General features: G+C 37.8%; 1 protein-coding gene across 3 annotated transcripts in view; it reads right to left on the reverse strand.

Annotated features, from left to right (window-relative positions):
- Positions 1-7,400: 7,400 nt before the first annotated feature.
- PAPOLG (poly(A) polymerase gamma) overlaps positions 7,401-25,737 on the reverse strand; it is a 32,422-nt gene continuing 14,085 nt past the window's right edge. Inside the window, exons 8-22 of one of the 3 annotated variants that reach the window (XM_025868663.2) lie at positions 25,083-25,172; positions 22,536-22,674; positions 21,622-21,694; positions 20,734-20,854; positions 20,319-20,403; positions 19,870-19,923; positions 17,804-17,923; positions 17,314-17,423; positions 15,304-15,425; positions 14,880-15,055; positions 14,425-14,513; positions 14,133-14,347; positions 13,534-13,599; positions 13,086-13,142; positions 7,401-11,421 (exon numbers count right to left, since the gene is read on the reverse strand). In XM_025868663.2, the coding sequence (XP_025724448.1) occupies positions 11,323-11,421; positions 13,086-13,142; positions 13,534-13,599; positions 14,133-14,347; positions 14,425-14,513; positions 14,880-15,055; positions 15,304-15,425; positions 17,314-17,423; positions 17,804-17,923; positions 19,870-19,923; positions 20,319-20,403; positions 20,734-20,854; positions 21,622-21,694; positions 22,536-22,674; positions 25,083-25,172 (1,616 nt within the window). In that variant the 3' untranslated portion in view covers positions 7,401-11,322. Of the gene's footprint in view, positions 11,422-13,085; positions 13,143-13,533; positions 13,600-14,132; positions 14,348-14,424; positions 14,514-14,879; positions 15,056-15,303; positions 15,426-16,381; positions 16,546-17,313; positions 17,424-17,803; positions 17,924-19,869; positions 19,924-20,318; positions 20,404-20,733; positions 20,855-21,621; positions 21,695-22,535; positions 22,675-25,082; positions 25,173-25,737 lie in introns of those variants that run through there. The other 2 variants (XM_025868664.2, XM_025868665.2) reach the window with 2 other exon arrangements.

Here is a 25,737-nt window from a genome sequence, read left to right on the forward strand (position 1 = left end):
TCAGGTCCAGTGCCCTTGCTGCTTTGGGATCTTTGGCAAAGTGAGTGCTCCTGGGCCTGGCGTCCAGCCTTCCTAATGACACTGATCAATTGCCCTCTCTCGAGACTGACACAGAGCAGCGTCCAGACCCCAGTCCTCGGGGACCTGATATGTCCCCTCTTCTCAACCCCAGCCCCAGGGGCCAATCTCTGCTCTCTCATGAAGCTCGCACAGCCCCCACCCCAGGCCACCAAGCACAGACAACCACAGACAACCAGCCTGCAAAAACATGTCAGGAAAGAGAGTCCTACAGGCCTGACCGCCTGTTTGGAATGCAGGTGATGGAAAAGTGCAGCAAACAAAACCTACATTAATATTGCTGAGAGTTTGGCAGTGGTTTCAACAAATAGCACTCACTCCCTCATGAGTCTGTAGGAGACAGATGGAAATCAAAACTTTCACTTTACTATGAATAAAGGTGATTGGAGGCCATGGGTCTGGGTTTGCTCCAAGTGGCTAACTCTCCAGACCAAGCCGCTGCAGTCCCAGGGGGGCACTCAGCGCGTGGCCAGACTTGAGTCCCCGGGGGGCCAGGCTGTGCTCAGTTCCTTCCCTGTGCTGACTGATCAGATGAGCCGCCCCCTCCCTGTGTCTGTAGTAGGAGGACCCCTCTCATGAGGCTAGCTGCCCCTTCACAGATATTTCTAAACACAACCCTGCCACACCGTGAAATCCAGACATCCAGACAAGGCCTCCCTCCTGGGCTCCGGGCCAGTGTTTCTGGCTGTCTATCCTCCCAGGACCCGTCTCCTTGCCTCTGCCTCTCCCATCCCCCAGGTGGCAGGATTCTGCCTGCATTCCCCCCCCCCCCCCCCCCCGCTGCTGCCTCTACCTTTTCCCTAAAATGCACCCAATACTCCTTTCAACATGCCCTTACAACAACATAAAATATCCAGAACCTTCGTCCTTTGCACTTGAGGTTTTCTCTTGCTGCCCTCCCACCTCCCCCAGCTTGCTGTCTGCCTGGACGACTCCTAACTGCCCTACAACATCCAACCCCAAGGTCATTCCTCCCTGACACCATCTGTGCTCCCACCGTGCAGTGCAACCCAGATGTGGGCCAGCTTCCCTGCTCATCTGCGGGGTCCTTCCATGTAGGGGCAAGTTTAATTCTTGTGTGTGTCCGGGATGCCTATAGTCGATGCCTAGTGGGTATTAGGGGCTCAGTAAATACTGAGAAATGAACGGCCTCCTGGCTCCTGTGTCCCACTGGCCCCATCAGATTAGCCTTGTCAAACCGATGTCCTCCTTCCCTCCTTCCCCCTTCCCCGTCCCCTTCACCTGGTGACCTTGTTGCAGCTAATTGGCTCAGAGCTCACAGGGAATTTAGTGGTGCTTTCCCTCTGGTGTGCTCAGCTGGAGGCAGGCGGTGAGTGGGCCTTGCTGGAGGAGCGGCAGCTTTGTGCAACCTCAAGGCCTCCTGCAAATCAGACTCACTCGCCTTCACTTCCTGTGCTCAGGGAGATTAGATACGGCCTAATCAACGTCGATTGTTTCTTCTTTTCTTAATATTTGAAACTACCCAGTACCAGTTGCCATCCTAGTGGGTGGCTTTCAGAAATCCCCTCTTTTCTGGTGTTTGACTTCTTTTGAGTTTCAAGAAACCAATCTATTTGGAAAGAACCTGCACTTAGAAGTTCTTTGAATTGCTGAGCAGCCCTGGTGGCAGGAAGTGACTTGGGATCTGGGTTAGACGGGCTGGTCTCGCTCCCAGGGGAGGTGGGAGTAATAATGAGGGTTAGGGGCAGCTGGGTCTGCGTGAGGCTTTGGAGCACCGCCATGGCTGCGTTTAGGGCTGCAGTCTGATCTGACATCAGAGGAAGGCTGTTCAGGCCACACAGCGAGCAGGGCACATGGCTGGTGCACCCACTCTGCTAGGTGCCCTGGGCTGGCAGGGACAGCCTTGATAGGCTCTCCTTTCAGCCTGACCGGTGCTCACCTGTAAGCGGACTGAAGACCACGCCAGTAAAGCTCTATCACAATTGAAGGCGTCTTACACACTTTCTCCAAATGAAACGGCTGTTGTGAGAAGTGTTTTCCGAGACGGGCTTGGTGGCCCGGTAAGAACCACTTACCTGCACATCATTGCATGGGAGGTAGAGATCTAGTCCTTTCGTTGCCTGGGGAGACCAGCACTGGCTTGCTTCCTGGGCTCTTCTGATGTGTTTTAGGAGAACGGGGGGGCCACTGGGGGTCAAGCGCCACGCATAGTGGCAGGATGTGTTACTTTGTGTAACCCTCCTAATGCCTCACAGTTTTTGTTTTGTTTTTTACTGAAATCCACTATGTGCCAGGAGCTTCTGGATTGTCTCTCTTAATCCATTTAGCAACTCTTTGAGGTAGGTTCTATTACAATCCCCACTTTTTCAGAAGAGAAAACAGGCCCAGAGAAATGAAATAATTTTCACAACTTCTTACAGTTAAGTCAGTGAGAGCAGGAATCTGAGCCGAGGCAGTCTGACCATGGAGTCTCTTAACCACTTCACTCTACTTCCTTCCTATGAAGTAGGTACTTCAGGTAGGTAGGTAGTCCCACCTCACGCATTGGGAACCTGGAACCCAGAGAGTTTAAGCAACTTTCCCAAGGTCCCACAAACAGTTGGAGACACAGCTGAAGTCTGTCTGTTCCAAAGCCTACAACGTTCTCTTACTACCTGCTGGGTAGAAAGTCAGGAAGTTCTGTATGTCTTCCTTTTAAAAAAGGAAAAAGCCCTCCTCCTCCTTCTTTCCCGTTCCTGGTTTCTGCTCCCCAGAGGGAGTTATTTTCAACTTTCTAAGACTTTTCTCCTGTTATTTCTAAAGCATATGCCTACAGTACTCTAGACTTTTCAGTTTTAGATATTTTCTACTTATTACCACCAAAAATGAGGATTTCACTCTCTTCGACGCTCTTTTCCCTCCCTCACCCCACTTCTCAGTGTAGATACAATTGGGAGCTAGTTCAATATTCTCTACTGATATTATTACGACTATGTAAATATTCACAACTGAGCCATGTGATATACTCTGGTTACATTTCATTTTCATTTAGCTTTCTCATTTCCCTGAAATTGTGTCATTTTAAAAAGTTTACTTGATTGTCCTCAATCTCTGAAGGCAACATTAGTATCCTCTGACTATGATTGAGCCTAAGATATACCTTCATTTTCAGTTTTCTTTTCTTGCTGATAGCTCTCCTGGGTCCATTTTCTTTCTGCTCCAACCTAGACTGACTGCTAAGGAGTGCTACACAGATGTTATTCTGGGAGAACCTGTCCGTCCATCCCATTTTTGTGGAACCTTGCCAGTCTGTTGGAATACTTTCATGTTGCAGTTCCCTTTGGAGGTTTGAAGGGCAAGCGTCTCAGATGGGGGAAAACAAAGAGAGCAGGGTTGAGTGCCACTTACACAGATGGAAGTGGCTGAGCGGGGCTAGAACTGGGCTTTCCTGCCTTAGGGGCTCCCTGCAGGAGGCCACAGTGCCCCCTGCAGCCTGGCACCGATGACCATTGTTACTGCTGGCCAGGCAAACCTCAAAAGTTCCAGACTCGGGGCACCTGGGGGGCTCAGTCGGGTAAGTGTCCAACTCTTGGTTTCGGCTCAGGTCGTGATCTCAGGGTCTGGGGATGATGGAGCCCCAGCTCAGGCTCTGTGCTCAGCAGGGAGTCTGCTTCTCTTCCTCTGCCCCTCCCCCATTCTCTCTCTCTTTCTCAAATAATCTTAAAAAAAAAAAAAAAAAAAGTCCCAGACTCCACGGAAGAGTGCAAGGAGGCAGAGATCTGATCCACACCTCCACCTAACTTCTTTCAAAAGTGGGAGATAGAGTTGAACGCTAGACTTTGAGTCATACTTCCTGAGTCTGCCAATTAATAGTTATGCAATTTGGAGCTGGTCACATAATCTCTCTAAGCCTCAATTTCCTCATTTGTAAAATAATTAACAGTGCTACCTCATAGGATCACAGTAAAGATTAAGCACCATTAATATTTTAAAAAGGCATATCTTAAATGCTTAGTAAATGTTAAACACTTTCATAACAATGGTCTAGAATTTCTCAGGAGGTAGTAATACTTTTACTATTTAACCCCAGTTCTCTTGTATCCTTAAGTTCCTGGTCCATGTTGGGATATTTATATGATAGCTGTGTACAATAGAATGTTTTTTCTGCCAAAGAGGTATTTATTTTTACTGAAGTATAGTTTGACACACGTTACATTAGTTTCAGGTGTACAACATAGTAATTGGACAAGTCTGTATGTTGCACTACACACCACAAGTGTAGCTACCATCTGTCACCATACATCATTACCATACCGTTACCTGTATTCCCTATGTTATACTTTTGATCTCTGTGACTTCTTCATTCCATAACCGGAAGCCTGGACCTCTCACTCCCCTTCACCCATTTTTGCCCACTCCCCACCCCTTCCCCTCTGACAACTACCAGTTCTCCATATTTATGGGTCTGTTTCTGCTTTTTTTATTTTTTTAGATTCCACTTATAACTGAAATCATGCAGTATTTGTCTCTCTCTGCCTGACTGACTTTGTTTAACATAATACCCTCTAGATTCCATCCATGTTGTCATGAATGGCCAGATTTCATTATTTTTTATGGCTGAGTAATATTCCTCTCTCTCTCTCTCTCTCTCTCTCTCTATATATATATATATATATATATATATATATATATATACACACACACACACACACACACACACACATATATATATTTCACACCTTTATCCATCTATCAGTGGACACTTGGGTTACTTCCATAGTTTATTGTAAATAACGCTACAATAAACATGGTGCATATATTGTTTTGAACTAGTGTTTTCATTTTCTTTGGGTAAATGTCCAGTAGTGCAATTACTGGATTATATGATAGTTCTATTTTAATTTTTTGAGGAATCTCCAAACTGTTTTTTTCAGTGACTGCACCAGTTTGCATTCCCACCAACAGTGCACAAGGCTTCCCTCCCCACCCCACACTCTCCTCAACACTTGTTTCTTGTGTTTTTTAGTTTAGCCATTCTGACAGCTGTGAGGTAACATCTCATGGTGGTTTTGATTTGCAATTCCCTGATGATGAGTGATGTTGAGCATCTTTTCACGTATCTGTTGGCCATCAATGTCTTCTTTGGAAAAATATCAATTCGGGTCCTCTGCCCATAATTGAATTACTGGTTGTTTTTTTTTCCCTCTTTGGTGTTGAGTTGTGTAAGTTATTTATTTTGGATGATAACCCTTTATCAGATATATCATTTGCAAATAACTTCTCCCATTTCATAGGTTGCCTTTTTGTTTTGTCGATTGTTTCCTTTGCTGTGTAAAGACTTTTTAGTTTGGTGTAGTCCCAATAGTTTATTTTTGCTTTTTGTTTCTCTTGCCTGAAGAGACATATTTGAAAAATGTTGCTAAGGCTGATGTCCAAGAGATTACTGCCTATGTTTTCTTCTAGATTTATGGTTTCAGGTCTCACATTTAAGCCTTTAATCCATTTTGAGTTTATTTTTGTGTATGGTGTAAGAAAGTGGTTGTTTCATTTTTTTTTTTTTTTTGCATGTGGCTGTCCACTTTTCCCAGTACCATAGAATAGAATTTTCTAAACGAGTATTTATGCACTTGAGTGACACTTGGTTAGTAAGGTATATTTGTCCTTCAGTTTACCCCAGTCCACCCTCTAGGGATTGAGGACATTCCTTGGCCGGGTGAGGTCAACTGACCAATACTAAAATAAATACGAACCAAATGTCCCAATTCTTACTGATTTTTGGCTTCTACATTTTTTATTATCAATTGATACAAAGGTTTTGTTTTTTTTTTTGTAAGATTTTTCCTGGGGAGAAATGAGTATCTGTACTTCACCTACTTCTTCCATATGCCTTATGCTGTCCTTTCAGTACTGTTTTGCTAGAACAGTTTGCATCCTAGTACAGACAGACTGAATAAAGAAAGATGATACAAGTTTGAAATGAACTTTTGGAGAGAGAACATCTAATGCAGTGTATTTCAGACTGTAGGTCTTGACTCAGGAGAGGTTATGAATCTTTAGTGAAATCACTAGCACTTAAAAATAACCTTTATCACACTTAGTAAGGAAAGCATTTTTTGTGTGTGAAATTTAATTATATACGTGCATACATACATAAATTATATATACACACACAGTCATGTATGTATGTATACATGTGCCAGCTTGCAATATCAAATGTATTTCTTACTAAACGTTAGTTAAAAGGGTTTGTAAAATGTGTCTTAATGATTTTCAGTGAGTTTTGCCTCTGCAATTTAGATCCTTCATCAGGTGTCTCTTCTACATAATCAAATTAAAAAAACAAAAAACCAACCAACCAAACAGGACTTTGTTCTCTTCTTGAGCATCTTCTGAGCACCCACTGCATAAAGATTCTTGGGTAAAGGTTACTACTCTCAAACCTACAACCTCTTCGGGGGAAACAACTGAACAGTACGCAAGTTAGAATAACTGAAATATTAAAAGGTAAAAGTAACATGTTAGGAAGGTAGGGTGATTTACTCTGGCCAGGTTATCAGAAGGCTTTATGCAGCCATTAGGCCCCAAAAGTCAGCAACTGGAGACTGGCAAGTAAGGGTTGAGAAGTATGCTATTTTGAGGACTAGTAAGTAAAAATTTGGCTGGATCACATAGTTGGAAAGATAGTTTTTAGAACACATGCTTTAAAAGCAGTAAATTCTATTTTGCCTTAATACCTTCATGCATTGGCATCCATAAAGCACCTGCTAATTTACTTTAAAACATTTCAGCATGAAAACAAACCCCCCCCCCCCCATATTTCAGCACAGTGTGATAATTCTGTTAAAGTTCTAGAAGCCCTTCTGTCATCCATAGCTCAATAAACAGAGGAGGCTTTGTTAATGTCAAATGTGTTTCCATTGGTGCCATGAATGGCTAGCTAATAATCTAAAATGATGTAGACACAGGTTATTTGTGAATTCAGTACTAGTATTCAAGATATGTGGATTGGCTAAAAACAAATCACTGTTAAATTAACAAGAATGTAATACTCTGTAACTTGTACTTCTGTAGATAGTACCCAAGGCCTGATTGCTAAATGCACCTCCCTCCAGTCATTAGTAGAGAATTCTGGTTGCCTTTTGTTGACCAGAGTGACAGATTTTGCCCCCAGTACTCAAGGCAGATGCCACCATGTGCTACTGCTTGTTAATGTTTAATGTTGGTGACACAAATTGAGTTATGAGCTTTGCTTTCATATTCAGATACTGGATACCATTATCTGCTAGAAAGAGTCTGGGTGGTAAATGACCAAATGGGCTGTCAGTTTGAGAAATAACTAAGGTATCTTGAGTTACTCCCCAATAATATCAATCATCAACACCTATTTAGCAAAGCAAGTTTATTTGATTACTTATTCCAGACAAGCGAGGCTTGTGTGTACAACTAAGAAAGAAGACAATCCAAATAAAAGGCAGGAAATATTAGTATGAACTACACAAATAGCTATCTAGAAAGGAACAGCAGCTGCAGCATTCATTTTACATAATACTGTGGAGTGATGTAGCACCATGTACCTCAAAGATCTCCTAAGTACTTTATAAGGTAATTATGTAAGTCTTTGCTAAAATGCAGCAGTAGCTTAAAAACTGTAGCAAGTCCAATGATAATCTTCTGTTCAACTAACTTCAAATATAAAATTTTATCAGAAAAATCCAGAAAAAATGGGGAATTTGGGAAGGATCTGATCTTGTACAGTTCTTTCAAAAAATCCAAAGGAATTTATTGAGACCTGTTTTCTTCCATCATCTGCACTACTCATCACTACCATCATGACCTAAATTCTAAGCTCTGGGAGATTTAATAGGTAGTTATTTAAACACACACACACATATTATTTTTTAAAACTAAAGTTCTATTTATTGGTCTGTTCAGTCTGTTCTGCTCTGAACCACAAACATGAAGGAACAAGAGAGAACTTTAATGCTACTGAAATCAAAGGATTAGGACCCTTAATGATTCCAATGATCATTCTAAGCTATTCTACTCTGATCAATCTTAGGTTGAAATTTGTTAAAAGTCTGACCCTGTTAATGGATCTAAGTAAACATGAGGACATTCATAAATTCGATAGTAAATATTTTTTTTAAATACTGATTAAGGTTCATCTGCAATATATAAAGAAACTCAAGAGAGAAATTTGGTGTTCCAGATTCCTCCAACAGCCCACTTTACTAGTTAGAGCCATAGTACATTTTTAGAAATGTACCACAGAAAAATCTTACGGAAAAAACCTTGGAGTCTGGGATTATTCAGTCTTGCAAAACTGTGGTTCCTAACAATGCCCCATCACCCCCTTTTTTTTAAAAAGGGTCATGAACCACTTTGAAAAGCTGATGAAATTTGTGAATTCCCCCCTCCCCTGAAAAATGCATATAAATAAAAATTTCTTATATACACTTGCAAAGGATTCTCCCAAAGGCCCATGATCCCCAAGTTACGAATTCCTACTTCAAAGCTGAGGAACACAGAATAAGGTTAGCCCATGTGGACACTGTCCATCTTCACTTTATTGCTACTGTAGTCAAGTACTGACTGTTGTAGTCAGGATTGTTGCCTTAAGACACCCATTGTAAGCACCAATGGTCTTAAAATCCATTCTGCTGCCCCAATTTTACAAGGTTTTAAGCCAGGTACCCCCTCAAATGAGTTAAGCCCCTCAGATTTAAGCTAGCAATTATTTTCCTTTGATATACACTATTCTTCAGAGCCAGTCCTGAACACTGAGATTAAAATTTAATACCCTTATGAAAATGAACGTATGTCTACATATTGGAGGTTATTTGACTTTATAAAATATATTTCTAGGTATAGTTTCAAACTCGAAGTAACATTTCATTTAGTGCCTCTGAACATAACATACGATCCCAGACCATAACTTCCCCTTTTACTTACTTGGAACCAATACAATGGAGCTCTCCTACTAGTCACAAAATGTACTGAAAGTTCTACCTACTGTTTAGGATAGGAAACACTTCATTTCTGATCAAACCTGCCATCTCAAAAGCATCTCATCAACTCCCCAGTTACCAAACAGGTTGAAGAATGAGATCCTCGAGGTGTCTAACACTGAACCATTTGGCTATGTCTCAACCCCATGCTGAATGGACCTTTAAAACAAGAGAAAATGACTATACTGGTGGACAGGGTTAAGCCTGTAGCTTTCTTTTATTAAAAACTCCACTAGTCATTCCAAAGAATCTGTTTAAAAAGGAGGGTAAACATGAGAATTCTTAGAGACCCTGAAGACTGATAATCGAAGGGGAAAATAGGTTATTAAACACAGAAATGCAAACATATCACATATATAAAATTTACTCAAATCTTAAGAATTTTTCAAAGTCTGAAGTCAGGTGACAGTTATTTAGTCCTTTCATAATCATTTACTTTTGCTTGAAGAGTATTTATAGAACAAGTCTTGGAATATCTGAATAAAGGAAAAGAGCCAAAAGAGCTTTCCAACCGAGCTACAACTTGGGTTTATAGGATTTCATTCTTGTTTTTTGCCATGTAAAAAGTGAATAATGGGACAATCATTACTTTTTCCTTGCTCTTCTAAGTTTTCCTTTGTAAGAGTTAAATGCTAGAATTTCCATTTCGGAAACCTAGGGATCAGGGAACAGGCATGGGTGAAGGATACTGCTCTCTGACAGAATTCCAAGCATTTCAACTTGGTGGTAAGGGGCTCGCAAGAGAGTATGGACTGTTATTCCTTGGGCTAAATGAGTCCCAATGAGTCCTATAAAATATACAACCAAGTATTTTCCCTGCACTATTCAAATGTACCATTTTGTGTTTTTCCTACCAGAACCTACTAAATTGCTGAGTGAAAAGCTGAAGAAGGTAATAAATACTAGCACTCCTGGCTGTCCAATCTATACATTTTCATCTTAAGAATAATTCAAGCATAATCCACATTTAAAAAATTAGACTAAAGAGAGACAGTAAAGGTTTTAAAGTTTTCTCTTTGAAAAGATGGTATCTTACAGTACATACAAAAATACTCTGAAAATACATACGACTTCATTTACAAAACACTGAATCAACATATTACAAGAATTACATGGTTATGGATTTTAATAAACTGAGCATGCATTCATGAAACTTAAAAAATATTAAGAAATGCATTGAAAAAAGCAGTGTAAAAAAAGACAACTCATATAGTTAAATAAAAGTTACAAAGGTCCTGAGCCAATTAATGGTTGGTAACAATGTCATTCAAAAATGCCTTTAGGTTTCAGTAAAATCCACTGCTTATTTCTGCATGCCTAGTCCATGAACTGTTTGAAGTTGTGGGGTAAGTAATGGCCAAGAATTACCATGCCAAGTTAATTTTACACCTCAAAAATACAAGTTTGCCATACTTCAAGGTATCTTATTGTTGGTGCTGGAATGAATTGCTCCTCAGTAAAAAATACCAGTCAACTAACAAGAATGGCATGAGCTAGGATATGTAACAATTTCACCATTCACATACTGACTTTCAGTATCTTGGTTATATTTTGATTCTTAATAAAGATGCATTTCAAAGGCCTCCATGGGAGGCAAAATATAGAGAATTTATGGTGCCCAACTCTTATGTAATCACTGGACTAATCCTCCCTGGTAACTATGCAACATTTGGACAGAAAGGCACAAAAAAATAAAAATTTAAATATTCCATGTGCCATTCTGGAAAAAAATAATTTAAAACAACAGAATAGACAATAAGTACATCTACACAAATGAGGAAAGCAGAAAAGATACCTCACATTCATTTATCTCAGGTTTCACAAAGTGGCTTCAATGCTAAAGTAAATGTGTTAACATTTGAAAAATTACAAGACAATTTTTTTTGTGTGTTTTCAACTTTTTCAGTTCTATACAATGATTATAACATAAGACTTAAAAAAAAAAAAGTTCAGGACTTGTTTTATCCGTGTCCAAAGAGCCAAGAACTGGTTCCCACAACAGAGAAACAAGCATCGAAAGTTAAGGCAGTAAAACCTCCAACGCAAAGCCGTTAATACTGCAGATGACAATTTGATAGCAGGTGATCCTCACAGACGTGTACGTAGCAATCAATGAGAGAATGCTACGGCATCTGCAGGTCAAAGTGTGAGAGTTCAAAAACCACTTCAAGGTCGTTAGTCCGATGACTGAAACTTTCACCTCATCTTATGTACGACAGCCACTTCTATTTTAAAGAGTGGCTGCATCTACGCCACTAAATGATTGCATATTCACTTAAGTAAGGAGGCACTGCTTTTACCGATTAAGGGTCAGTCGAATGGAATTTTTGATGACTCGGATGTTATTTGCTGGAACTGGAGATGATGAATCTGGTAGTTCTTTACTGGGTAGTCTCTATTAAAAAGGAGTAGAAACAAAGAAGGAAAAGCAAATATATATTATCAAGTCCCAACTAGTAAATCAGTCACAAACTGAGTTTTCCTCCAAATCCCTTAAGCTCTTAGACACTCACATGTGTTAGATATTTTCTTCCAATGTTCACAGACATTTCCTTCTTTTGGGGACTTTTTTATACAGTTGGAGGTGAGAAGCAGAGGTACAGGGAAAAGGTCCAAGTGGGAGAAGTGTATGTATAGGAAAAAGGACTTTGTTAAATTACTTGCCACTTCTGGATTGAGAAATGCAAAAGAACATAGTCCTCCTCAAAGGCAATGGTAAAAAGAAGTAGGAAGAGCAGGGTCACTAAGCAGGAAACTCTTGGAGTGCTAAGTGAAAAATGGATGTGGTACAGAGGAAAACTGGATGTCCATTTAGTTTCTGTAATACATTCATGGAGAAGAACACTGTAAACCCCACTTGTGAGATACTTTTTTCAGGAAAACTGACTTTGTACCCAGACCAGTTTTTTTCAGTGATGGTGAAATTCAGGGGTGTCTAGATGAGGGTTTCTGAGGATACTAAAGAGGACTCTATAGTGAAGGCAAATGCTGAGCTCTAAACTACAGACAGGTGTGTGATGGCAGCAGTGTGCAGAGTTAATTACCCTCCCGTGTTACCTTAGCTAAACCTGTATCCTACCCACGGCCATTCAAAACACATGAAAAATTTCAGACACATAAAAGTAGAGAATAGGACAATGAAGACTTCAGTGCCACAACCAAGACATTATTAAAATTTTGCTACATTTGTTAGGTTTATATTCTTGTCCTTTATACTTGAAATATTTTAAAGCCAGACCCAGGCATGTCATTTCATGCTTTTGTACTTAATATCCATATCAAACTTTTTTCTTCCATTATCATTTATAGTTTATACACCCATATTTTTTGTAAACCACTCTTTATGTTAAAAGAAATTTTATGACTTCTAGAACTAATAGAAAGTATGATACTTTCTATTTGTTTTTAAAATGGCCAGTACATTGTGAGGAACCTGGCAGTGTGACAGCTGATTGTGACAAGTACTTTATTCTTTAACAGGGGGTTAAAACAAGCCATGTAAACTCTCAGAGAAGGGCTGTCTTTGATATATATATACACAAGGCTGATTTTTGAGCACCTGCTTATTAACTTCCCATGCTTAATAATACCATATTATTAGTTTCAGTGATAATTCTTTGAAAAATAAATTTTTAAATTGAGATTTAGGGGCTCTTTAGCTCATGTTTTAAAGGTCTTACTATGAATACCGAAACATTTGGCTCTTCCAAAATATTAATAAGTACTAAGCCTAAGTTTTGATAGTAAGCAGTGGTGTACAACAAAAAGAGACTATCAAGTGTTGGTAAGAAATTACTGTGCTGAGCACTAAATTTCTTTAAAAATAAACAAAGGCTGAACATAATCTGAATAAGTAGTGAAGTCTTAAACTACTTCCTCTTTTCCTCCCTTCTGAGGTACATATATTTAATGACCAGACACTGCTATTTCTACCCCAACTCCCAACTGTATTGCTGGTCTTTGAGGACAGGGACAAAATCTTATCATCCTGTTCTTTCACTCAGTGCAAGGATCTTACACTTTTTGTACCTGTAAATCACCTATGAATGACTTTGTTACCTTCTTGCGTGATGTATCAATAGTTGGAATAGGCATACATTCTCCTCCAATGGCATCCTAAAAACAGAATTATACACAAATGAAAACTTTCTTTCCTTTGTACGCTTATTTCGACACAAAATAAAACACAACCCAGGGCGCCTGGGTGGCTCAGTTGGTTGGGCGACTGCCTTCGGCTCAGGTCATGATCCTGGAGGCCCGGGATCGAGTCCCGCATCGGGCTCCCTGCTCAGCAGGGAGTCTGCTTCTCCCTCTGACCCTCTTCCCTCTCGTGCTCTCTATCTCTCATTCTCTCTCAAATAAATAAAATCTTTAAAAAAAAAAAAAAAAACCACACAACCCAAACTTCACAGACCTATCTAATCTGATCCACTTTCAAATATAGTACTTTTCCTGATACATGGCTCTTTGAAAGCAATATTTTGAGGCACACTATTAATATATTTACCATTGCTTTTCTTTTTCTGTCTTCAGGAGCACGTGATTCCTTAAATGTTGATTCAAGTCGAATAAACTAGAATATAAACATTAAAATGAATTGTTATTATTACCTATAAAAACCATACAATCTATATAAGCTTAGAAACTAGTGATAAGGCTTTCATCAAAACTACTGCAAACATGGGTTGGTGAGGGAAAAGAATTTAGACTAAATTCAGCTGCCACCATTAACTTCTACAATTGGAGTGATCTTTTTGGTTAAATCAATTCAGATGATAACAAAGTAGTCTTACCACCACCTACTGGAGGCAGAAGACATCAACATTATAACACATAATAAATATGATTAGTTACCAATAATGACTTCTGTAAGTCAAGGAGAAACTTAGACCAATCATTCAAGTTTTCAGATCTGTTACTGATTTGAATTTAGGATGAACAATCAGTATTATTCCTTCAGGGTTTGGGCAAATTTTCTTTTTAAACAGTCAAATCCTAAAGGAGCACTAAGACAGCTATGCAGAATTGTTAATTTCTTTAGTGCTAGTTTAACTTAAAAAAAAAAAAAAAAGAACTACAGAATTACCACTAAGGTTGTAGCTTTACCTTTTCTATGTCTTTCAACCTCTTAGAAGACCCATCTATGGATGGGGAATGGGATCTCTTGTGTGTAACATTCTTAGCTGACATTCCATTAAGATGTGGTTGTCCCTGGGCAGGGTTGTGTGGTGTTGGGATTCTAGGAATGACATTTCGTCCTACTACAGTAGGAATGGTGCACACAGCTGGGGGTGATACAGCTTTTACTGCAGAATCAACTTCTGAAAAGGAAAGAAAAATTCTAGTAATTAAATGTATACGTAGTAAAATCATTACTAACAAAAGTGCAGATACCTACTTGCACCAATGACTGGGATAGATAGTCCTTGTGCTGGTGGGACACTCAGTGGCTTTTCTACAATGACAGCAGCAGGCTCAGCATTATTCCTATTAAAAGTTTTGAATTATCATTAGTAATTTGTGTTACTTATTTAAAAACACTCTTAACATTCAGGATTATTTCTTTCAAGTGCTCCTACTTTTAACGTTTCATTGAAGGAAGAGAAAAGGGGAAGAACGGTAGAGGACTGAGTAAAAAGTGAGAAAAGAGAAAGCCTGTGCATTTCTGTGTACTGATCTAATCCTACATCTTCATAAGCCTATCCCATGTCCCACAGGATTATAACAAATTGTCAAGTATTTCAAATGACTAGCAAATGGTAAAATAAAATATATTAATAATTAAGCTAAGGTACAGAAAAGTTTACATCATCCCCAAACTGAAGAATGAAAAGAAAATTCTGAAATACAGACCTTTCTATTTCTCCTGAAGGAGGAATGTCCGGCTTGGAAGGTTTGTTTGTAGACACTGGGGAATTAAAAGGTGTTCCATTATCAGTGTCCCTGGAGCTATCCAAACAATTGCTATCTAGAGATGATCTTTTGGACTGTGGTCCACTTGAACTTCGACTAACATCAGAAAGACTTTGCTGAAAGAGGGGGAAAGCAGTTAGGATTTCAAAAAGCAAATGAAAATAATTACTGGTTTCAATTCTGAAGTACATAAAATAAATTATCTTTTGTGATTAATGAAGGGGAGATTTTAGTTCTAGATTGAATTGTATCTTTCTTTCCTTTTTACTCAATAGGTTTGGGAGCTGTTAAAAGTGCAAATCTGGTCCCAGGATCCTGCGTCTGAATGGAACCATACACTGGAGAGTTAAGATTATAAACTCACCTTTTTCTTCTTCTGAAGAATCTCTGCTGGAAGGTAGTGATGAAGTTGCTTTTTTTTAACATGAGTTGCTTCAATTTTCATTCCTTCCTTTAGCATGTTTATATTATTTGCCTGTCTGTACACTGTAACAATGTTAATATGTTAAATGGGCAACTTCTTCCTGAACTGGGAGGTCTGTTTTCTTTCTCTAAAATGCATACATTTGGTATCTCCCCAAAATCTCACAAACACATACACCAACCCTGCTTATAGAACAACTATTTCTCAAACATTTTCACCATGTCACAATCCTATTTAAGTAACATTTAGGGGTGCCTGGATGGCTCAGTTGGTTAAGCATCCGACTCTTGGTTTCAGCTCGGGTCATGATCTCAGGGTCATGAGATCAAGCCCGTGTCAGGTGTGGAGCCTGCTTAAGATTCTCTCTCCCTACCCCCTCCCTGCTAGTGTGCATATGCATGCGAGCGAGCTCGCTCTCTAGAGAAATAAAATCTTAAAAAAATAAGTACCAACTAGTTTTCTCATATCCAACTTCTAAGATTTTCTAATAATTCAATCTCATTAACAAAATAAATGCATGAAAAAAGTTTTTTCCAAATCCTGTTTTCTGTTATTTTCCCAAAAGGCAATCTTTCTCATAATTACTTACCCAAGTCTAAACTAATCCTTATACTAAATATCCAAGATGCAATTTGAGCTCTTCTCCACGAAGCTTCTTTTACTACACTAATCATAGAATGTCAGACCATTAGGAACTATCTAGAAATACTTCCTTACTGTACAGGTGGGGAAATGATGCACAACAGCCCCGAACAACTTGCTGAGATTGAAATACACACAGCCCTAGAGTCCCTACTAGTGCTTTTCACATCTTGTAAGAAAGTTTTATTAACACACAAATTATTTAATGTTCAACTGTGAATACCAAATTAGATTAAAAGCTTATGAAGACACAGATAAGAAGCTTCTTTTGCCCAGTAACTACTGTGACATGTGGTAAATTATCTAATCTCTTGGGGGTCTCAGTATCTTTATCTAGAGAAGAATATTCTATAAATCTATAATAGAGCTTCCCAACCTCCTGCTTTTGGAAAAATGAGCCCAAATTAGAATGGAAAAATTTATGTTTTCATTCCAGATTGCTTATAGAAGCATCACCAGGAGTACTTGTTCAACTTGCAGATTCTCTGGCTCCTCTCCCAGAGTGGGGGATTCACTGGTGCTGACGTGATGTACAGGAATCTGCATTTTCATGATAAATGTGAAAGCTAGTTTAGAAGAATTTAGAAAACTCAGAAGAGCCAAGCCAAAAATATTAATAGTATGAATATACACTATTCCAGATTAAGACAACTCCAAATTTATAAGAGATACATTAAGATATTCCAGAAAGGTGTCATTAGGGAGCTAGATGTGAAAGACACTCTTTCACTGATTCTGAAACGTAACCAGCAAGCTGTACTGTTAGTACATGTAAAAAAATGTAAGAGCCAAGTCATCTTTATGATTGTGCTATCTGTGCACGATGAAAATAAAAATCACCTGTATAGGTTTCTTTATTCGTCTATTTTAAAATAATATCATCATTTGGTACAAAACTCAAAACAGTTGAAGGGCACTGAGTGAAGTCTCCTCGCCCCATCCCCTAGACACACCTGGTTCCTTGACCTAAGAGCAACCAGTTCTGCCAGCTTCTTTTTTTAAAACTATATAGCCTTCCAAAGAATGTATTTATAAGCAAACATGCACACATATATATGTATTTTTTTACTTATTTATAGAAATGGTAGTGCACTATACATACTGTTCTGCAACTTTCCCTCCACTTAATGTCTTAGAGATGGTTTCACCATGCCTTTACTTTTTTAAATAGCAGCATAGGTTTTCATAATATGAATGTACCATATTCATTTAACCAACTGAAAAATAGAGCCAGCCAGATCCATGGCAGATGATACCATGTTACAGCCGAGGTTGAGAACCACTGGCTCCATGATGACGAAGTCTTACCTGTGTCAGTAAACGACTGTATGTCATAGGTCAAGTCTATGTTAACACTTTCTGCATTTTCTACTCTCCGAAAAATTATTCCAAGGAACCACATTGATACGTAATTGTTGCTATAAAATAAAAATTTTAAGTTTCCATTAACTTTTTTTACAATTTTACAGATATCATTTGGTAGTTCAAACTTGGCTTCTATGAAAGCATAAATACAAACTGCAATGGTTTGGCTAAATTCTTAAAACTGACAAGAGCACTGATCAGTTATCATGTGTTGTTACAAAGAGGATTAAATGGCTTTGTGAACAACCTACTAAAAATCTACTTAAAAGATGCTCCAAATTTTGTGATGGAGTTTCTGCTGGGCTCTGTGGGCTACCAACACAGTATGTACTAGTTTTAATGCATGACCGCTCATGCTCAAATAATCTTAAACAATGCATACTGTCAAATAACATTATTTAAGAAATATAATATTCATCAATAATTAACTTACTCTTTATGATGTTCCTTATTTCCTGGGAATGACTGGGGATTTACATGGGCAAGAGTAATAAATTCATTTCGTTCCAAGTTTCCAACAAGCACACGAATTTTAGATTCTACTAATCCAACCCTGAAATAGAACAGTGAACAAAATTTTTCCATATTAAATTTGGAAACTACATCTAAGTAACCCAAAAGGCATATTAGGTATGATGCCTTACATGTTCATTTAAAATATTTAGTCCAATATATTAGTGACTGTTTAAAATACCATTTAAGTAAATGACAAGTTACTTAAGTCAATTTCTGTTTCCTCCTTCCCCTCATTTAAAAGAACTGCTCTATTTAGTGAATTCCTGATCTAAACTCTCCTGCCTATTAAGACCATAAAATAGTCATGATTTGAGCATGAACAAAAACTGTTGGTTAATTGGGTTCTTTCATTTTCAAATCTTATGTCTATACGCTAAGGCTAAGATATGTTTAAATAACGTGGGGAAAAAAAAGCACTAATATCTAGCACCTAATTCATAATAAACATGCTCATATTTTCATAAAATTGGTACTAGATATTGCATTTAAAAAAGTTTCAGTAAATTCAGATCAGATACGACTAAAACATGAAAGTTTCATCAGGTTTCTGCAACTCTGTTTTCTAAGAAATGTGACTACTGTCAGCTATTTTATTAACTTACAATGATTTCATTAATTAGAATAACTACAAGGACATTTTTACATTATTCAAACACTTGAAAACGCTTACATATTATAATTGTGTGTGCTTCAACAGCACATATATGGAACACCGAGTTACTGCTCAGTGTTATCTAAATGAGAAGTTGGCAAACTTTTTCTATCAAGAGCCAGACAGTAAATATTTTAGGCTTTGTGGGCCAGTTTCTGTTGCAACTATTCAACTCCGCCATATAGCAGGAAAGAGGCCAGACAATATATAAATGAGTGAGCATGACTGTATTTCAAGAAAACTTTTATTTAAAAATTTTTTAGTTTTTTTTTTAGTAATCTCTATACCTAACGTGGGGCTCAAACTCACAACCCCAAGATCAAGAGTCACACGCTTGTTGGACTGAGCCAGCCAGGTGTCCCCTCAATAAAACTTTATTTTTAAAAACATGTGGCAAACTTAGATTTGGCCCAGACCATAGTTTCCCGATTTCCAATCTAGACAAATGAAATATTCTTTTTTTAAGATTTTATTCATTGAGAGCGAAAGAGAGTGAGAGCACCCATGTGTCAGTGGGGGAGAAAGAGAGGAAGAGGGAATAAGCAGACTCCACACTGAGCATGGAGCCCCCCCCAATGAGGGGCTTGATCCCAGGACTCTGAGATCATGACCTGAGCCAAAACCAAGAGTCAGATGCTTAACCAACTAAGCCACCCCAGGTGCCCCTACAAATGAAATATTCTGTTTTAGTGACAGGATTTTTTTCAGTGTCTCTTTAATTATCAATAAAATAATAAGCACTAAATTTTGGAAGTGAAAATAAGACAGTATTGTGTTTTCCCTTTCTGGAGGTCAGACCTGAGGAAAGCACAACCATTTCTGGTGGCCTAACAGCTTCTGCCTGATAGTTAGGGACATCAGTACACTGGAGGCAGAGGCAATGAATTTGGATTTACTATAAAGAATGCACTGCTCCTTGACCAAAAAGACCTCTCTTATCTGCTGACAGAAGCTTTTATGCCACTACTCTCCTAAATTAAAAGAATATAAAAAATGTCTTTTCCTTCTAGTTTTGATGGGGAAACATGATGGCAAGGATGGAAAATTCTGTAAGAGGCTAGGTATCAGAATCATTCAAAATGCCTCACAATTTTGTGTAAATCTGAGAAGTGGCAAAAGGCAAAGAATATACATATACCCTTATTTTATGTTACTTCTAAATCTGAACCATTAATTTGACAGCATTTCTTAAACACTGATGCTGCACTGTCATGTACAACAGTCACCAATATTATTTAATAATTTTAAGGATAAAATGTTTTATAAATGGCAAAGCATCATAAAAATCTTATCACCACAAAGTAAGTACGCAACTTGAATATTAGTCTTACCACTCTAGATGGTTTTCTTCTGTTGATGCACTGGCAGTCAATACTATATAATGTCTATGAAGAATTTTTAGCAACAATGGCGGGGGGGGGGAAAAAGCCAGAAACACTGTTAGGGTCTGCTTTTCCAACATTACTTTTTCTTTCTTTCTCTTACTAAACAAAAGAACCAATGCAGACACACAGCTTATGAAAATTAGAACATGCTCTGATTTTTCACAAAATTAATTCTAGACCCTACAATTAAAAACAATTCACTAAAAACAAAAACCACTAATACTGGGTTAGATACTACTAGAATACACAAACTCATCATTTAGGATTTCTGCTAACCTATTCTCTACCTCACTTGAAATATAAGTGACAACAGTCACCCATCATATATTAACTTTGTAAGTTTAACATTCTTCTTTAAATACACACACACACAAAAAATGCAAAATTTCAAATACCTATACTTTTGAAAAAAATTTGGTGGCTCAAGTAGTTTGGACCAGTCTGATTTCCCTTGAAGGATTTCATCTGTGACTGCAAGACCTAAATTAAAAACAAGAGAGAGACTGATTTTGAAAACTGGCTATTTTGTTAAAGCTCCTGTATCACTCTACCCCCAAACCTCTAACCTTACCAAACTCTTGAGTAAAAATAAATAAATAAATAAATAAATAAATTTATTTCTAAGAACACAAAAATCAATTTCAAACAGACTGGGCTGACTCCATTTTGGACTTAATATTATATTTTGGAAAACCAATTACTGAAAGAATACATACATATTTGAAAGAATTTTTAGAAATAATAGGCATAACTGCACTTTAGAATACTGTTGTAAATCAAAAATTCGTGGGAAAGGGCCAACATGTTTACCTTGTTTAAATTCTTCTACCATTACTGTTCGAGTTGAGGTGGACACATTATACGTAGAATTCTGCTGTGGGTAGGCAGGGGTGATTATGGGCATGAGATGATACCTATCTGATGGATTTACCTGTGAAATTAGAAGCAGAATAATTGATCTATTCTCCTATTTCAGTTGTCCTCACTTCATTTCCCCAAAAGTCTGAAGAATATGAAATATAAATTTAATACTACATTTCCTCAATTCTAAGAAGTACATTTTCTCTCCCCAGCTACACTTATTTCTGAAGTCAGATATGTCTGATATTCAAAGGCAACTCTGTAGAAGTTTCTTTTTCCTCTGAAAAGCTGTTAAACTGATGGTGCATCTTATAAACAATGGTCTTTTAGAACCAGGAAAATACAGTATCATAGCTGCAAAAAGCATCATTAATCCAATGGTTCTTAATCCTTTCTGCATCTGCTCAATGGGTAACTTCCCACAGGTAACTCAGAGGAATAAGCACTCACTCTAAAAGCAAATTAAAATGCAAGGTGAGAGTTATGCTAGCTTAGAACCACGAGTCTGCTCTAAATTGCTCTGCAAAGTAAATCTTTTATATACTTCAGCACTTTATTAGTAATAACTAAGTACTTATAAGACAGTTTTTAACAATGGATTCTGACATTTTGGTTGATATACCCATTCATCTATTCTTATATGGGTGATTTTTAATGACATAACATTTGGATCAGAATTTGAGATACAAATCATCTGCACCAAAAAACACAGCAGGTAGAAGGAAAGAACTATAGCTATACGAAGGAAGATGAGCAGGAATAAGAATTATTTTTAGATTACAGTTTAGAGAATTGTCCTTTTCCTAAAAGGTTTAATTTCAATAATAAGTCACATACCCGAGGATCCCAAACAGGCAAATTCAAATTGCTTTCTTCTGGTTGCTTCAGCAGCACAGGATTTGGCCACTCCCTAACATGAATAAGGCAAATTAATTCACATAGGACCTCACTGCGGAAACTATATGGAATGTAAAATCATCAGACTCTCTTTTCAATTTTCATAGAGCAAACATTGTGGATGGGTATTTGGTATTGAAAAAAACAAATGCACAAGGGAAGGAAGTATACAAAAGAAAAAGCTGCTTATTTTAAATGTGTCTTCTGAAAGGGAAAATACTGTTTAGCCTGTTAAGCTGTAGCTAATTTAAATCTGAATTTTCCAGGGGCACCTCAGTGCCTCAGCCAGTTAAATGTCTGACTCTTGTTTTCAGCTCAGGTCATGATCTCAGGATCATGGGACTGAGCCCAGCATTGGGCTCTGCACTGGGCATGGAGCCTGCTTAAGATTTTCTCTCTCTCTCCCTCTGCCTAGCCCCCACTCTCTAAAATAGATAGATAAATCTTAAAAAAAAAAATTGAGCTTTCCCCTTCTATTTGCTTTCATGGATTTATCTCTGATAATTTAATAGCAGCAAGAGCTAACTTTACTGAAAATACTAATAAATCCATATAGTAGCTATGATTATCACCTCCATTTTACATATGAGACATTAATCTATATGTAGCTAGTAATCAGAGCCAAATCTACTGCGACCACTCTCAAGCTAAAAGCCTACATTTACAGACCCCTCCCAAACCCAGAAGAAAGCGCCATCTGGTGTCTCATCATTGTCTCAAATTTGATGTCCTTAAACTTTTAAAAGGAATGTTAAGACAACAGAAAAAGTCTGTGTGTATCTCTTAAATTGCTAAACAAACTTACATAAAGGCAGAAGTTAGTAAATAGTTAAAGTATGCATATGAATACTTACCATTTGGAAAAAACTAAAAAGAACTTATGAACTAAAGTAGAAGCTGCTGCATTTGGATATAATTGGCAAGTTCTTGCAACTAGCATTGCCCAGGAGACACCACCAAGGAATCCCAGCATGTTGGAATAAATACCACGTCCTAGAAAATTAATGTATTTGTTCATTATTGTTAGGATCTACTATCCATGACATTCAACTATAAGGAACAGGATAACTTAGTTCCTAAGACTGTTGCTTAGTTAACTTTTCCCCTCTGGAAATAACACTATACAATCAATAAGCATCCCTTCATGCTAGGTCCACAGTTTTATTAGTAAACCATAAACTGCATCTTATCCCCCAACTTCGCCAAAACAGACACCTCAGTTCCCTGCCTCAGTTCTGACTGCCCAACTGGGCTCTACTGATATAAACTGGAATTTCCCCCTTTTCAATAGCTATGGTTGAGAAGGAAATGAAAGGAAAGAGAAAAGGTATCTGGAGGGTCTACAAGTAGGAAGACTAAACATTTCATTAGTAATCATACTCATGGGCATTTTAAAATCAAGTGTAAAGCTGGACTAACTTCAGTATTTTGCAGAATTTGGATACCTCTTCATAAGGTAAAATACACCATTGATACTCATTTCCTTAAATTGTTTCTTACAGCAATCTATAAAAAAGTATTACCATATTTCATCAAACCTATTAGATCCTCAATTACATAATACAGCATTACTTTGTGTCCCACTAAGCAAGCAAGAAAAAAAGATACAAAATGTCAATTTCAGATATGTTCAATGTGTAAAATATGCATCTAAGAATTGACAAGACATGGTATTTAATTCAATCTGTAAGGAAAGAAAAATTGATATCCCTTTCTTGCAAATTACTTTATCCTGACTATACAAGGTAACTGAACCCAAGGACAAATCCTACTTGCCTAATATCTTTTTAGATGTGTACTTCCAATATGGTAGCCACAAGTCACATGTAGCTTTTTCTTTGGTAACAGCTTTATGGAGATACCATTCATACAGCATAGGATTCATCCATGTAAAAGGTTAAAAATTCATGGCTTTTAGTATATTCATCGAGTTGTGTAACCACCACCATAATCAATTCTGGAACACTTTCATCACCCCAAAGAGAAAGCTTTAACGTCACTCCCCTCTTACTTGTTCCCAATCCTCCCAGACCTAGGCAAGCACTAGTCTTCTATCTTTTATAGATTTGCCTGTGTTGGACATTTCATATAAATAGAATTTACTTCAGTCCTTTTTATTGCCAAGTAATATTCCATATTATGGATGTATCATCAGTTTATGAACATAAGGTTGTCTCTACTTTTTGACGATTATGAGAATGCTATGAGTATCTGTGCACAATTTTTTTCTGAAGATGTATTTATTTGAGAGAGATAGTGTCTGAGAGTGGGGGTGGGGCAGAGGGAGAGAAGCAGACTTCCCCTGAGTGTGGAGCCCAAAGCAGGGCTTGATTCCAGGACCCAGACATCATGACCTGAGCCAAATCAAGAGTCAGATGCTTAACTTTCTGAGATACCCAGGCACCCTGTGTACAAATTTCTGTGTGGACATATGCTTTTACTTCTCTGAGATACTGTTTAATTTTAAATTGTAATTTAATTTTAAAATTCAGTTCCTTGGTTGCACATTTCAAGTGCTCAATAGTCACATGGTTACTTTTTGGATAGCACAGATATGAAGTATTTCCATCATCACAAAAAGTTTTATTGGAGAGTATGGTTTTAGACTATGTAAAACCTGGTGCCAGGAGTATAGCACTACTTAAATGTAGTTACAAATAATAGAAAATGAGCTGTGCCAGCTCAGGATTGGGCCTTTTATGAACCATATGCTATGTATATATATTAGTTCCAGGCTTTATTAGAAAAGTGTCATAACATAAAAATAAAAAAGTTGAAACTATCACTGTAGGTTCTTCATTTAATAAATTTACCGAATACCTACTACAAACTACATGCTGCTGGTAATGGGGAGACAAAGATGAATAAGATGGTCCTGCCCACAGAGAACGTGAAGAACAAGGAGGGTTTCGGGCGCCTGGGTGGCTCAGTTGGTTAAGCGACTGCCTTCGGCTCAGGTCATGATCCTGGAGTCCCAGGATCGAGTCCCACATCGGGCTTCCTGCTCGGCAGGGAGTCTGCTTCTCCCTCTGACCCTCTTCCCTTCGTGCTATCTCTCATTCTCTCTCTCTCTCAAATAAATAAATAAAATCTTAAAAAAAAAAAAAAAAAGAACAAGGAGGGTTTCATTCTTCCAGTTCTAACTCATTCTGACTGCTTGGCTAAAACCTGAGATGGGAAGTCAGGAGGTTTTAGTTTTCAACCAAGGAACAAGGAGGTAGAGTCACACGTAAGAGCACCATAACCACTGTACCTGAAAAAGAAACAGGATTCTCCAAAATCTACTGGACCTCAATCCCCAAGAGAATTAATAGGCTCAGGAGTTTCCATATGTGCTCCTATCATTAGCAACTGAAAATTGTAATTTTATAATGCAAGCTTAAAAGATGTGGGATACTTACGTTTTGCCCATAATTTGACTGCTCTTAGCGTGAGTCTAAAAGTTTCTTTATTTGGCACTAAATGCAAAATTTCATCAGTAACTCTACAACCTGAAAAAGATAAAGCATTCATTTTTCATTATGCAACAAAATCTAGTTAATTCAGACACCCTTCTAATTTCCAGACTCTCAAATGCTAAAACTATCAAAGATAATAAAATGTGGGCCATTTTCTCTATGTATTTGAAATTTAGCACATAGATGAGAAATTACTTTGCTTTTAAAGAATTAAAAAGTGCATGGGTAATGTGATTCAATATTAAAATAAGAGATGGATCTGAGTATCTTTAGCTTTCTTCACCATTTATCTTTACTGTTAATCAAATGTCCCCAACTTATAAAACTGTTATTGCTTTAACATACACCTTATTTCACAAATACTGGGATTTACTGTTGTACTCTGAAAGTACAATAAAAATGAAATGATAAAACAAAAGATGCTATAAGCCAGTGTTTTGTTCTCAAAGTGCAGTCTTGGACCCTTGGGAATGCTAGGTTAACCTATTTTTTTTTTTTAAGTTTGTCAAACCTATTTTTATAATAACAATAAAACTTTGCCTCTTTACTGTGTTAACATTTGCACTAATGGTGCAAAAGCAGTGGTGGGTAAAAACTG

The sequence above is a fragment of the Callorhinus ursinus genome, unplaced genomic scaffold (genome assembly GCF_003265705.2).
Source record: "Callorhinus ursinus isolate GAN/ISIS: 27379988/994484 unplaced genomic scaffold, GSC_fseal_2.0 scaffold10, whole genome shotgun sequence".
NCBI lineage: Eukaryota > Metazoa > Chordata > Mammalia > Carnivora > Otariidae > Callorhinus > Callorhinus ursinus.